The following is a 15,382-nucleotide window of genomic DNA, read 5'->3' as shown; positions in this document are numbered from 1 at the left end:
ACTCTTAAGACCTTCCACAAAGCATCTCTATCAACCCCATCATATGCCTTCTCCAGCTCCATGATTGCTACATTTGTATCTATCTGTTTTTCTTAGTATTTCTTGCATACATTTTTCAAAGCAAACACCTGATCCACACTGCCTCTACCACTAATGAAACCACACTGCTCTTTCCCAGTATAATGCTCTGTACTTGCCTTCGCCCTCTCAATCAATTCCTTCCCATATGATTTCCCAGGAATACTCTACAAATCTGTGCCTCTGTAGGTTGACCATGGCACTATGCATGCATTCCACCAGTCTTCAGGCACTTCACCATGATTCATGCGTTCATTGAATATCCTTACAATCAATCTCTTTCCTACTAAATTCTACTGCAATGCCATCCAAACCTGCCGCCTTGCCCGATTTTATCTTCCTTAAAGCTTTCACTTCCTCTTCCTTCGTAACTAAACCATTCTCCCCGACCCTCTCACATCGCACACCACCCCAACCAAAACACCCTAATTCTGCCACAATATCATATTCAACAAACCTTCTCACTTCATCTATACCTGTTATTACTTCACCTCTTGCCCCCTTCACCGATGTTTCCATTTGTTCTCTTCTCTTGTGCACCCAATTTACATCCTTCCAAAACATCTTATTCAACCCAAAGTTTAATGATGCTCTCTCACCCCAACCTTATCTTGTATTTTCTTCACATCCATGAATGATACAGACAAGTCCTTTTCTTTCTCCAAGTACATCAAATGCATGTTATTAAAAAAAGAAAACCTGGTCCAGACACCTTTTCCCTTTCCTGAAACCACATTGCTCCTGAATTAGTGTCTTTGTGTGTGTGATGCCTCCCTCTCTGTCTCTACTCTCTCCTACACCTTACCATGTATTCTTTGTACAGACTTATTCCTCTGTACTTTGAGCATTTATTTGTTTCTCTTGCCTCTGTCAGTCCTGATGCATCTGACCATGAGATGTTCATATGTCAAATAGTTTGACTTGCCAGTTACAACACTCTCACCCCCATTAATGTTATACTTAGCTAAAATCCCAGAAAAAGAGTAGATAACATACATCTGAAAAAAATAGGTGAATGAATGAGCATGAAAAAATTATTCATGTGTAGAAGTACCAGGAGTGTTTGAGTGAAGATTGGAATATACTCTGAGTGGATGAAACAAGTGGAGTGGGAGAGGAGTGGAGGCAGCGCATAAATGTGCTGGTAAAATGTATGACCTGTGGGGTTTGGATGCCCATAACAGGAATGGTATAGGGTGGTAGAATGAGGTGGTTGAATTGCTAATGAAACAGGAAAGGGAGGTGTATGGAGGTTATCTTCAGAAAAGGAGTATGAATGATTAGGAGAAGTACAAAAGAATACAGTGTGGAAAAACAATACAAATGAGAGTTGATAGAGAATATGATAATGTTTTGAAAAGATTTGATTAATAAGAAGAGAACAAGGGAACTAATAGGAATGAAAATGAGGAGAGTGGGTGGGATATTGGTAACACATCAAAGATATGAAAAAGAAATTGGATGAACTTTTGACTGACCACTGCATATGTTAGTTGAGAGGGAGGCAGATGGTTTGATTAGGATAGGATGGCATGAGGAATTATAGAATGCAGATAAATAACTGAAAAGAAACAGAAAAGGGCAGCAAAGATGGTACCATGGAAGAGAGAAGAGTACAGTGTGATTTGATACAGCTTCAAGCTTTTTAACAGTGTGGGTGAATGAAATAAATTGAACACTAGTAAAATCATGAATGTGGACGGCATGCAGAATTTTAAAAGGTGGTGTGACAATAAAGAACATTCAAGGGATGGGGTCCCATGAGTGTAAAACTCTCTCCCATTACTGAACATATTGGTAGTTACACATGGTGAATAGGAAGGTGAAAAGAAATGAGACAGTAAAATCTTTTGGCAAGATGAAATGTGGTAAATCAATAGGATTGTTTATTTCCATAACTTTGCATGTATTGATGTATATTTTTGTAATAGATCTAATGTGTGTTGTTTTTGCAGAGATAGTGGCTCACACATTCATTTTTCACTATAACGCTCAGAACATGGGTTTATTGTTTATGGTTGATTTAAGAAACTGTGTGCACCAGATCCACCCTATGGAACTGGGGATGGTTTCAATGATGATGAATTGATTTAGAAATGATTTTTTTTCTTGCAGTACATATTTTTATTCACCTTGGTGTTCTTGCTTCATTTGTCATTACATCAATCCATGTAGAGTTAAGAAATTAAGCTTTATACAGCAATTTGATCCATCTCAGTCTTAGAATATATATATAGTTGTGCCTAGACTTATATTTGCAACTAATGCATTTCAAAAAATCTTTTCATTTATGTAAATCTCGAAATATGTATTTTCTTATGATGAACTTACGTGCAGCATCGCTTAACTCCTACACTTGCCTTTCAGACGAGCAACAGCATCATTAGAAGATGTACAGCTGTTTATTGCAGCCCTGACTGATAAGGGTCTGATCAAGCCAATGGCTCCAGGCTGCTTCACCCGGGTTGTACAAAATGAAACAGATGTCAAGGTTTGAGAATGAGATTTACCTTTTTGGACTAATCTTCAGAATGATATATAAAAAAGAAGCTACTGATTATTTTTGTTTTAGAAGTTTCATAAAAGGTTACTACATTTTGTCATGACAGCATTCAATCTGAGTTTTTTAAAGGAAGAGCTATTGCTTTAGCAAACATTTGATTGAAAAAAATTGCTCACATATAGTTTGCTGGAACATATGAAGGGGTACATAAGATAACCTTCTTTCACATGGTGAATTTTCTTGATGCTACAGATGAAAGATAAGATTTATAGATTTCTGTGAAGTTGGCTGAAACCCAAGGAGCAGTCTAGGTTCCATGAACTGACTACTGAGATTGCTGATAAGTAGGGCTAGGCTTAAGGAGCATACATTATAAATATGAGTGCCTAAGAGAGTGCATGAATTTGCTCAGGTTATAACATAAAATCTACTGACAGTAGATTTAAGAGCTTATAAGTTGTGAAACCGAAACTGGGCATGAAGGAGTCAAAACTGATGACTTAATTTCTTTATAACATGGATGGAATGGATCAACAACAGTGTGGGTGAAAGGAAAGATTGGAATCGTGAAGTTTGCTTGGGCATGCTTATATGTGCTTGTGGATATGAAAACTGTGCAAGGTAAGGATGAAAGGAAACATTCCTAGAGAAATTTACATGACTGTAGAAAGAGGTTTGAGAAGGAGAGGAAGGTGGTTTTAATGGATGATATAGATATAAAGGTAGGATATGATGAAATTGGCAAGATAGTGGTAAGTGGTGAGTGCCTGGAGTAAATCTGAATGGAAGTTATCTTGTGGATGTCAGTACTAAAAGGGGTTTATTCCTTGCAGACAGCACAGATATATTTGGATGAAAATTGGTGGAAGAGAAGAACAAAAGTGTTTGGTTCACTATGTGGCAGTGGATGAAAGGTTGAGAAAGATTGTGCTGGATGCTAGAGTTGTAAGAGGATTCTTTGGAGATTCTAACCATCTTGCAGTTCTTGTGGAGTGAGAATCAGGGAAAAGTGGAGGGACAGTTTAAGGAGGAATGGAAAGGTAAAAGTGTTGGCAATAAAGAAAATGAATCAGAAAGAAATGAAAGAGTATGAGAGAAGGATGATAGAAAGTTTAGGTAAAAGTGTAGTAAATTTAGGGACACAGTCAAATGTGATTAACATGTTTAGAATATTTGGAGAAAGAGTGTTATAGGATGTAGAATTAGTAACTGGACAACAAGGTTATGAGATATAAGAATGAAAGGGAAGTGCATGGGAGTCAGATGAAAGTAGAAATACCGTTGAAGAAAAGAAAAGGTCATTTGATAGAGTGCTCTTAAGGAATATAACAATGGAAGTTCAGAGGAGGAGGAGGGAAGAATGTAAGATGTGCCACCAGAATGTTAAGAAGCTGATAAAAGAAAGCAAAGAAAGGGTAGATGAAGATTTTGGAAGAGAGTAGAGTGAAAAGTTTAGGGAGAAATAAGATAATGTACTGGAAGGATGTGTAAAAGGAAAGTGGTGGATATGAGTAGAAATGTAAATGTGAGAGGTAAAGGAGTTGCTGAATCAAGAGGAGGAAGTTAAAGGAAGATGGAAAGAGTATTTTGAAGAATTGATGAATGTTGGAGAAGGTGAGGGAGCAGTTGTTACATGCTTGGGTATACAGGATGGAAGAAAAAGGATACAAATGAAGGAGCCTGTGGCAAGAAGAGAGATATAAAGAATGACAGTAGAAAATGTAATAGAGTGGATACATTTGGTATGTAATTTAGCATTGAAGCAGAAATTTGTGCCTAAGGATTAGGTGAAAGCTGTTTTTCTTTTTTCTTTTTTTTAAAGGAAAAGGTGCTAAGGATGTATTCAGCAATTATAGGGGAATAAATCTGTTAAATATACCAGGAAAAATGTATGCAAGTGTTGACTGATAGAGTGATGAAAGCGACTCACCATAGAATAAGTGAGGAGCAAGGGTATTTTAGGAAGGGCGTGGGATGTGTAGATTAAATTTTTGTGGTGAGAATTATTGTGGAAAAGTATCTTGCAAGGGTAAGAAGTTGTATGCAACTTTTATGTATCTGGAGAAATTGTATGACAGAGTCAAGTGGAATGCTTTAAGGGGTATGTTCAAGCAATATCGGGTAGGGGGACGACTGTTGGATGGTGTTGAAGCCTTCTAGAGAGAAGCAAATGCATGTGTAAGAGTGGTTGTAGAATTGAGCAAAAGTTTCAGTATACATGTGGGTGTGAGGCAGGGCTGTGTGAGAATGATTGTGGAAAAGTATCTTGCAAAGGTAAGAAGCTGTATGCAACTTTTACTTATCTGGAGAAATTGTTTAACGGAGTCAAATGGAATGCTTTAAGGGGTATGTTCAGGCTATATGGGGTAGTAGAACAACTGTTGGATGGTGTTGAAGCCATGCATGTGTAAGAGTGGTTGCAGAATTAAGCAAAAGTTTCAGTATACATGTCGGTGTGAGGCAGGGCTGTGCGATATCACTGTGGTCTTCTAACATGTATGTGTATGGAGTAATAAGAGAGATGACAGCAAAACTAGGGAAAGGGATGAGAAATGGAATGTGGTGGTGAGGCATGATAGCTAGAGACATGCTTGTCTGTGGATGATACTGTGTTGTGTGCTGAGAGTGAAGAGGAGTTGCAAAAGGTTATATGTTTTTGATATGTGAAAGCATAGTTGATTGAAAGTATATACAAGTATAAGAAAAGTAATGGTGTTTAAAAGGAAGCAGAGTTAGAGTACAGATTTTCCAAAGCTCTTTGAGGGTGAGAGAAGAACGTGAACTGTCTGTCTGTCTATCCATTTATCTGAAACCTATTGCCTGTTAGAACTCCTGGGAAGGGGTGGCCATCGTGATATTCTCCTTAACTAGTGAACTCAAGTGCCACTTCTTAACCTTTAGTGCCTTACCTTTAACAGGCCACTAGCAGAGGGCAACTCCTGCATGGTATTTGCAGAGGCTTCTACCTAATGTTACTACTGTCTGATGTTCCTACCCACTAATTCTATCTGTTGCTCTTACCATTTTGCTAAAAGGCAGGGCTAGAGCACAGTGCTCACCACAAGAAAATCTAGTTACGAAGAATGAGTTGAGTGTTGTCATATTATGTATGATACGGAGAGACTGTACATTTGTAGATAGAATGCCAGTAGTCCATGTGTGGGTGAAGCAGAAACAAAAGACAGCTATCCAGGTAAGAGGAGTGCAGCTTGAGAACCACTGAAGTGCTGACTTACTGCACAGCTATCACTGTCCCTCCTGATACCTAGGTGGGTTGTGCTGGTAATATAGCTCCCTGGTTGTTGGCTGCCTACCAACTACTACCTACACATACTAAATTGTGCTATGAATATAGGGGGAGGAAGACTGGAAGAGGTGACAGAATTTAAGTATTTATGAGCTATTTTGGGTAAGTTTAGTGATATGGAAGGAGAGATAAGGGAGAGAGATGTACAGGATAGAGGGGCCGTTTGGTCCCTAATCCTCTTACCAACCCCAGACTTTACTTCTAAGACTTTCCCAAACCGCTCTTCCCCTTTACCCTTGAGCTTCATTTCGCTCAAAGCCAAAACATCCAGGTTTCTTTCCTCAAACATACCACTTATCTCTCCTTTCTTCTCATCTTGGTTACATCCACACACATTCAGACACCCCAGTCTGAGCCTTCGAGGAGAATAAGCACTTCCCACTTGGCTCCTTCTTCTGCTTCCCTTTTTAGAAATTTAGATACAAGGCTGTAGATAGAGTTGTACTGAGGAGTGGGTGGATATGTTGGAAGTGAAATGTTTAAGGGCAATATGTGGTGTGAGGTGGTTTGATCAAGTAAGTAATGAAAGGGTAAGAGGAATGTGTGGAAATATAGAGTGCGGTTGAGAGAGCAGAAATGGATGTGTTGAAATGATTTGGACATGTGGAGAGAATGAGTGAGGAAAGGTTGACAAAGAGGATACATGTGTCAGAGTTGGAGGGAACAAGGAGAAGCAGGAGACCAAATTGGAGGTGGAAGGATGGAGTGAAAAAGATTTTGAGTGATCGGGGAGAGGCATGCAAGTATAGAGCGAATTGGAACGATGTCGTATACTAGGTTTGATGTGCTGTCAATGGACTGGGGTAAACCACGGAAAGGTTTAAGGGGCCTGGATGTGAATAGGGAGCTGTGGTTTCAGTGCATTACTGAGTGTGAATGAATGTGGCCTTTTTTATTTGTTTTCCTGGTATTACCTTGCTGACACGGGTTGGCGATGCTGTTTCTTGTGGGGCTGGATGGTGCCGGGAATGGATGAAGGCAAGCAAGTGTGAATATGTATATCTAAACATGCAGGAGGGTGAAAGTTGTGCAAGGAATAGAGTGAATTGGAATGATGTGGTATACTGGGGTCAACATGCTGTCAGTGGATTGAACCAGGGCATGTGAAGCATCAGGTGTAAACCATGGAAAGTTTTGTGGGGCCTGGTTGTGGAAAGGGAGCTGTGGTTTTGGTGCATTATACATGACAGCTAGAGACTGAGTGTGAACGAATGTGGCCTTTGTTGTCTTTTCCTAGCACTACCTCGCTCGCATTCGGGGAGAGGGGGTTGTCATTTCATGTGTGGCAGGGTGGCAGTGGGAATGAATAAAGGCAGCAAGTATGAATTATGTACATGTGTATATATGTATATGTCTGTGTATGTATATATATGTATACGTTGAGATGTATAGCAATGTATATTTGCGTGTGTGGACATGTATGTATATACATGTGTATGTGGGTGGGTTGGGCCATTCTTTCGTTTGTTTCCTTGCGCTACCTCACTAACACGGGAGACAGCGACAAAGCAAAATAAGATAAATATATAAGATAAAATGTATTATTTATTTTATATTTTATTATTCTTGATCACCATTTTCCTTGTCAGCGAGGTAGCGCCAGGAAACAGATGAAGAACAGCCCATCCACTCTTATATACACATATACACATAAACTTCCATACATGCACATATGCATACATATGCATATACATATCAACATATACATAGCTGTCTTTTCTTTCTGCCTCAAATACACGTTGACTGCTGGCATTCTATCCACAGACATACTAAATATCTCTTCCCTGTCACTCACAACGCTTGAAAACACTTAACACACAGAGATCATTCTTTGTAACTCTAGATTTCTTGTGGTGAGTGCTGTGTGCTAACCCTGCCATCTGGCAAAATGGTAGGAGCAATAGATAGAAGCAGTAGGTAGGAACATTTAGGTAGAACTATTAGGCAGAAACATTAGATAGAAGTGGTATGTAGGAACATTTGGTAGAAGTAGTCAGTAGGAGCATTATGTAGGAGCCTCTGCAAACCCTGCACAAGATTGGCCTTTTGCCAGTTGCCTGTTAAGGATGAGGCACTAAAGGCTAAGAAGTGGCACTGGAGTTCCCTAGTTATGGAGACTTTTGCCATGGAGACTTTTGCCATGGCATCAGAGATACAAACAGAAATGATTCCAGCTATGCAACTTAATTATCTAAACAAAGCTTTTAACAAAGGGAAAATAGTTGTAATTGGGGGCCATGGCCCTCTGTCCCCCCATGAGTATGCCAGTGATTAAGAATTATTTTAGCTATAGCCAGTAATAAAATCTGTTTGAATATAGTTTTGAAAAAGAGGTAATTGACATTAACTTTCTCAGGTTGTGAGACAGATGCCAACAATAACATCAAACAAACAACCCACCATTGCCATTATTACTGCCCACTACTCAGAGAAATTAGCTGTTGACACCATGATCGAAAACCAGGAGACCTTTGTCAGATACACCACTGTTGGTAAGCTGTTTGATCTTTTCATAGGATAAATGCTATTTTGTGTACATTATTACATGAAGTTTGATTATAGGAACTTTATTAGGTAAAAGAGCTCTCATAATTCCTATAGTTAAAGATATTACCACTGTTGTTTTTCCATGTTTTTTAAAGACCCTAGTTCTTTTTTGTTTGACTTTTTTTTATGAATAACCATATTAGAATTATTTGACTGTATGCACCTATTAACAGTGAATGTACTCGGGATGAAGACATTAGAATCCTATCATTTAGGCATGTTGAATATGAGAGACACCAATGCATGCAATTTTACCAATGGATGGGGAGATGATGAACAGTAATGACTGAATCTCTGCATAGCTAATATTTATTTCCAGGATCAGTTTATCACTCAGGCCATGAGAAATATCTCAGACCTCTAGGAATTAGAAATGTATCAACACAATTCCTGATTAGTTAGGTGAATACCCTTTGTTAAAAATTTCAGCATCTGTTTGGTTTAGGTCTATCCTCCAACCAATCTACAACCTCCATTTGGTGATGTTATCATCATTGTCTGGCTGTTAGTACCAGTATATCCCTTATTTCTTGGAACACGTTGTTTCTGGAGCACATGTGAGGAAATACCCACTACAACTGTGGTAGCTCAGCTTCTTCCATCCTTTGACAGCTGAGTGTCCTTGCCTAACTTAGATAAGCCATGGGTTTTGTGTAACTGACTTTATTTTATTCAACTTGTAGAGGTTGCATTATGTTCATGAACACTGCTGAGCAACACCTGTTTACCTATTATGCATACATGAGATCTGTGCACAGGATCTGTTGTATGGTTGTGATCATCACCTTTCACCCCCTCAAGTGTTTGCATTGTTTGTGTATTACATCATCTCTCTCTCTCTCTCTTCCCTACTCTTATCTCATTTCTCTCTAGGTTCTGGGGTATTTTTCCTTCCTTTGGAAGCTTTCAGTGTATGGGCCCCATACACAGGGAATACACAGAGGTTGGGACTAGAATGATGATGTCCTAAAGCAGTGATGCTAATTATCTCTGGGGTTGTGCTGCCGAAAGTTGGATGTCAATCAGTAAAGCCTCCATTGTTAAGGTTCTTGGGGAAGGGAGTGTTCTTTTCAAAGGGAACATTTTTCTCACTGGTTTAGGAATGTTGAGACCAACTTGTGAATGAAGATCACCCTTCTAGATTTATGGTGGATGAATTAGATCACTCGGCTTACTTATCTAGCAGTCTCTCACTTCATTCCTGCTGCATTGTGAAGTATGTAGGGACCAGAGCTGCCTCAAGTAGAGCAACACAAAAACCCTTGCAAGGCCAAGCTTTTTACATAAATAAGACATATTCATACGAAAGAGCTTGTCTTCCAGGGCATCATTGATTTTAAGGTTTACACATTTTCTAGGTTGTTTTGTGTCATTCAAGATCCTTTCCTATCACTCTGATTATGGTTGTGGAAAAAGGAACCAGATCAGAAGGGTTTAGTCTCAGCTGTGTAAGAAAACACTTGCTTGTTCAAACATATCAACTGTAGTTTTCACCTTTGAAGTTTTCTATCCATCATGAGGCTTCTAATTCAGTTACCTGATCAAAGCTCAATGTTCACCTTGGGGATATTGGCTGAACAAGATCACTCTCAGTCCCTGAATCAGTGACAAGGGATACAGGAAGTAACTATTAGCCTTCCTTATGTTTCTGTTAACTCCCTCTGCTATCCTATCCACAATGCAACTTAAGAGGTAGCCATTAGCACTAGAGGAGAGGAAATGCATCATGGGATTTGTTCCTTTTTTTAACATCATAGGAGAATATCATCCCATATTCTTCCTCTATTATGTTGTCAGAGCATCTGGTAGTAAACAAAGAGGCCAAATCATTGTCCATAAATTTGAAGCATGTCCAGGAGGCTATGCCTCTGTCCACACAAAGAGGTCAACTTTACCAACTTCTCAATGGTGCTAATGTGTGATTTCCTCAGTCTACTCACTGAAGGGGCTTGCCATGTCTAGGGTCATAGAGTTGATATGCACTATGGATATATCACTTGAAGGGACATGCCATGTCAAGAGACACACCTGTGGTAATTCCTGGAACCCAAGTGCCTTGCACCAGCCTAACCGTGTGATAACTGACCGCAGTGAAGTTTCAGTTTTACACCTGAGAATAGGATCAAATGTTAAGCAGTGGCCAAGGTAAATGTCTCAATTCTTTACAACATCCCTGTCATCTTGGATAGACTTCTTGGCAACAGGTTACTGCACCTAAAGTCATACCACAACCTCTTAATGGTCTTCAGTCAATTTAGATAGTTGAACATTTGTCGTATTCCATGTTTAGGGTCATAGAGTTGATATGCACTATGGATATATCACTTAGAAGGGACATGCCATGTCAAGAGACACACCTGTGGTAATTCCTGGAACCCAAGTGCCTTGCACCAGCCTAACCGTGTGATAACTGACCGCAGTGAAGTTTCAGTTTTACACCTGAGAATAGGATCAAATGTTAAGCAGTGGCCAAGGTAAATGTCTCAATTCTTTACAACATCCCTGTCATCTTGGATAGACATCTTGGCAACAGGTTAATGCACCTAAAGTCATACCACAACCTCTTAATGGTCTTCAGTCAATTTAGTTAGTTGAACATTTGTCGTATTCCATCAACTCAAGTGATTGTGCTGCTAATGTAGAGCATTAATGATATACATAGATACACATGTACATATTCATACTTGCTTGCCTTCATCCATTCCTGTTGCTACCCCACCACACAGGAAAGACCCCCCCCCCACCACCACCACCACCACCACCACCACTTCAGCGAGGTAGCGCCAGGAAAACAGACAAAAAAAAGGCCACATTTGTTCACAGTCAGTCTCTAGCTGTCATGTGTAATTCACCAAAACCACAGCTCCCTATCCATATCCAGGCCTCACACACCTTTCCATGGTTTACCCCAGGTGCTCCACATTCCCTGGTTCAGTCCATTGATAGTACGTTGACTTCAGTATACCATATTGTTCCAATTCACTTTATTCCTTGCCTGCCTCTCACCCTCCTGTATGTTAAGGACCCAATCTCTCAAAATCATTTTCACTCCATCCTTCCACCTCCAATTTGGTCTCCTGCTTCTCTTTGTTCCCTCCATGTCTGACACATATATCCTTTTTGTCAATCTTTCCTCACTTATTCTCTCCATATGTCCAAACCATTTCAACACACCCTCTTCTGCTCTCTCACCCACACTTCATATTTTCACAAATCTCTCTTACACTTTCATTACTTACTCGATCAAACCACCTCACACTACAAATTGTCCTCAAACATTTCATTTCCAACACATCCACCCTCCTCTGTACACCCCTATCTATAGCCCATGCCTCATAACCATACAACATTGTTGGAATTACTACTTCAAGTACACCCATTTTTGCTCTCCAAGATAATGTTGTCTCCTTCCGCACATTCCTCATTGCTCCCAGAACTTTTGCCCCCTCCCCCACCCTGTGACTCACTTCCATGGTTCCATCCGCTGCTAAGTCCTTTCCCACATATCTAAAACACTTCACTTCCTCCGATTTTTCTTTATTCAAACTTACATCCCCATTGACTTGTTCCCCCATCCTACTGAAACTAATGACCTTGCTCTTATGCACATTTACTCTCAACTTTATTCTTTCACACACTTTTCCAAATTCAGTCACCAACATCTGCAGTTTCTCACTTGGATCCGCCACTAGAGCTGTATCATCAGTGATCAACAACTCACTTTCCAAGCCCTCTCTTCCCCAACAGACTGAATACTCACCCCTCTCTGCAAAACTCTTGCATTTACCTCACTCACCTCCCCATCCATAAACAAATTAAACAAACATGGGGACATCACACACCCCCGTTGCCGACCAACATTCACTGAGAACCAATCACTCTCCTCTCTTCCTACTCCTATACATGCCTTTCATTCTTAATGAAAAATTTTCACTGCTCCTAGCAACTTCTGCCCCACACCATATACTCTTAAGCCCTTCCACAATGCATCTTTACCAACCCTATCATATGCCTTCTCCAGATCCGTAAATGCTACATACAGATCCATCTGTTTTACTAAGTATTTCTCACGTACATTCTTCAGAGCAAACACTTGATCCACCCATCCTCTATCACTTCTGAAACCACACTGCTCTTCCCCAACCTGATAATCTGTACATGCCTTCACCCTCTCAATCTATACCCCTCTTTATAATTTCCCAGGAATACTCAACAGACTTATGCCTCTGTAGTTTGAAGACTCACCTGTATCCCCTTTGCCTTTGTACAGTGGCACTATGCATGGATTCTGCCAATCCTCAGGCTCTTCACCATAGTCCATACATACATTGAATACCCTTACCAGCCAATCAACAACACAGTCACCTCATTTTTTAATAAATTCCAGTGGAGTACCATCCAAACCCACTGCCTTGCCGGATTTCATCTTCCGCAAAGCTTTCACTACCTCTTCTCTCTTAATCAAACCATTCTCCCTGACCCTTCTCTCTTAACCAAACCATTCTCCCTGACCCCTCTCTCTTTGCACACCACCCCAACCAAAACACCCTGTATCTGCCACTATATTATCAAACACATTCATCGAACCTTCAAGTACTCCATCTCCTCACTTCATCACTACTTGTAATTACTTGCCCCCTTCACCGATGTTCCCATCTATTATCTTGTCTTACACACATGATTTACCTCCTTCCAAAACATCTTTTTATTCTCCCTAAGATTTAATGATACTCTCTCACCCCAACTCTCATTTTCCCTCTTTTTCAACTCTTGCACCTTTCTCTTGACCCCCTCCTGCTTTCTTTTATATATCTCCCAGTCATTAGCGCTCCTTCCTTGCAAGTATCATTCAAATGCTCCTCTTTTCTCTTTCACAAACAACTTTACAATGAAAGTGGAAGTATGTCAAAGGGTGGGGGAGGGGGTGAAGGTTCTTGAAGCATTGAATAATGTGTGGAAGGAGAGAATGTTATCTTGGAGAGCAAAAGTGGGTATGTTTGAAGGAACAGTGGTTCCAACAATATTATATGGTTGTGAGGCATGAGCTTTAGATAGGGTTGTATGGAGGAGGGTGGATGTGTTGGAAATGAAATGTCTGAGGACAATAAAAAGAGTGTGGTTGAGAGAGCAGATGAAGGTGTATTAAAATGGTTTAGACTTATGGAGAGAATGTGTGATGAAAGATTGACAGAGAGGATATATGCATCAGAGGTGGAGGGAACAAGGAGAAGTAAGAGACCAAATTGGAGGTGGAAGGATGGAATGAAAAAGATTTTGAGTGATTTGGGCCTTAACATACAGAAGGGTGAGAGGCATGCAAGGAATAGAGTGAATTATAACAATATGGCATACTGGAGTCGACGTGCCATCAATGGACTGAACCAGGACATGTGATGCATCTGGGGTAAACTATAGAAAAGTCTGTGGGACCTGGATATGGATAGGGAGCTGTGGTTTCAGTGCATTACACATGACAGCTAGAGACTGACTGTGAACGAATGTGGCCTTTTTTGTCTCTTTCCTGGTGCTACCTTGCTGAAGTGGGGGGCAGCGATGGTGTTTCCTGTGGAATGGATGAAGGCAAGCAAGTATGAATATGTACATGTGTATATATATGTATGTGTCTGTGTATGTGTATGTATATGTATGTATATGTTGATATGTATGTATATTTGCATATATGGGCCATTCTTCTGTTTCTTAGCGCTACCTTGCTGATGCTGGGAACAGAGATTATGTATAATGAATCACACAAATCCACAAGCTCTTCACTATTTCCATGTACAACACTGAATACCCCATGTATACCAATTATACCCTCAACTGCCAAATTATTAACCTTCGTTTTTGAATCACTCTTCACTAAAACCCGGTCTTGTGCATCAAAGCTGCTGACACACTCACTCAGTTGCTCCCAAAACATTTACCTCTCATGATCTTTCTTCTCATGATCAGGTACATAAGCACCAGTAATCATCCATCTCTCTCCATCCACTTTCAGCTTTACCCACATCAATCTAGACTTTACTTTCTTATACTCTATCACATACTCCCACGATTCCTGCTTCAGTAGTGCTACTCCTTCCTTAGCTCTTGTCCTTTCACCAGCCTCTGACTTTACTCTCAAGACTTTCCCAAACCACTCTTCCCCTTTACCCTTGAGCTTTGTTTCACTCAGAGCCAGAACATCTAGGCTTCTTTTCTCGACCATACTACCTATCTCTGCTTTCTTCAGATCTTGGTTACATCCACACAGATTCAGACACCTCAGTCTGAGCCTTCGAGGAGGATGAGCACTCCCCGCTTGACTCCTTCTTTTGTTTCCCTTTTTAGAAATTGAAATACAAGGAGGGAAGGGTTTCCAGACCCCTCTCCTCCTCTTTGGTTACCTATGACTTTTGGGAATACATGGGAAGTATTCTTACACAAGTATACATACATGAGTAGGAGAGATGGTCAAAGGGCATTATTGGATTATGTGTTAATTGATAGGCATGTAAAAGAGAGACTTTTAGATGTTAATGTGCTGAGAGGATGAGCTGGAGGGATGTCTATCACTATCTTGTGGAGGCAAAGGTGAAGATTTGTAGAGGTTTTCAAAAAAGAAGAGAGAATGTTGGGGTGAAGAGAGTGATGAGAGTAAGTAAGCTTGGAAAGGAGACTTGTGTAAGGAAGTACCAGGAGAGATAGCATTTTACAGTGTTGTACAGTTGCATGCCTTCATCCATTCTTGTTGCAACCCTACCCCACAGGAAAATAGCATCGCTACCCCCTGCTTCAGCAAGGTAGCGCTAGGAAAACAGACAAAAAGGCCACATTCATTCACACTCAAGTCTCTGGTTGTCATGTGCAATTAACCAAAACCACAGCTCCCTCTCCACATCCAGGCCTCACGGACCTTTCCATGGTTTACACCAGATGCTTCACATGCCCTGGTTCAGTCTAGT

General features: G+C 40.4%; 1 protein-coding gene across 1 annotated transcript in view; it reads left to right on the top strand.

The window, feature by feature from the left end:
• The window catches only part of LOC139749440 (uncharacterized), a 360,449-nt gene that overhangs the window by 302,041 nt on the left and 43,026 nt on the right, over nt 1-15,382 (top strand). Inside the window, exons 10-11 of the mRNA XM_071663349.1 lie at nt 2,446-2,569; nt 8,245-8,380. Coding sequence (XP_071519450.1) covers nt 2,446-2,569; nt 8,245-8,380 — 260 coding nt within the window. The remainder of the gene's footprint in view (nt 1-2,445; nt 2,570-8,244; nt 8,381-15,382) is intronic.

This window comes from Panulirus ornatus, chromosome 1 (genome assembly GCF_036320965.1).
Source record: "Panulirus ornatus isolate Po-2019 chromosome 1, ASM3632096v1, whole genome shotgun sequence".
Taxonomy (NCBI): Eukaryota; Metazoa; Arthropoda; class Malacostraca; order Decapoda; family Palinuridae; genus Panulirus; species Panulirus ornatus.
The sequence above is the reverse complement of the archived record's forward strand: the minus strand, read 5'-3'. Positions and strand labels throughout refer to the sequence as shown.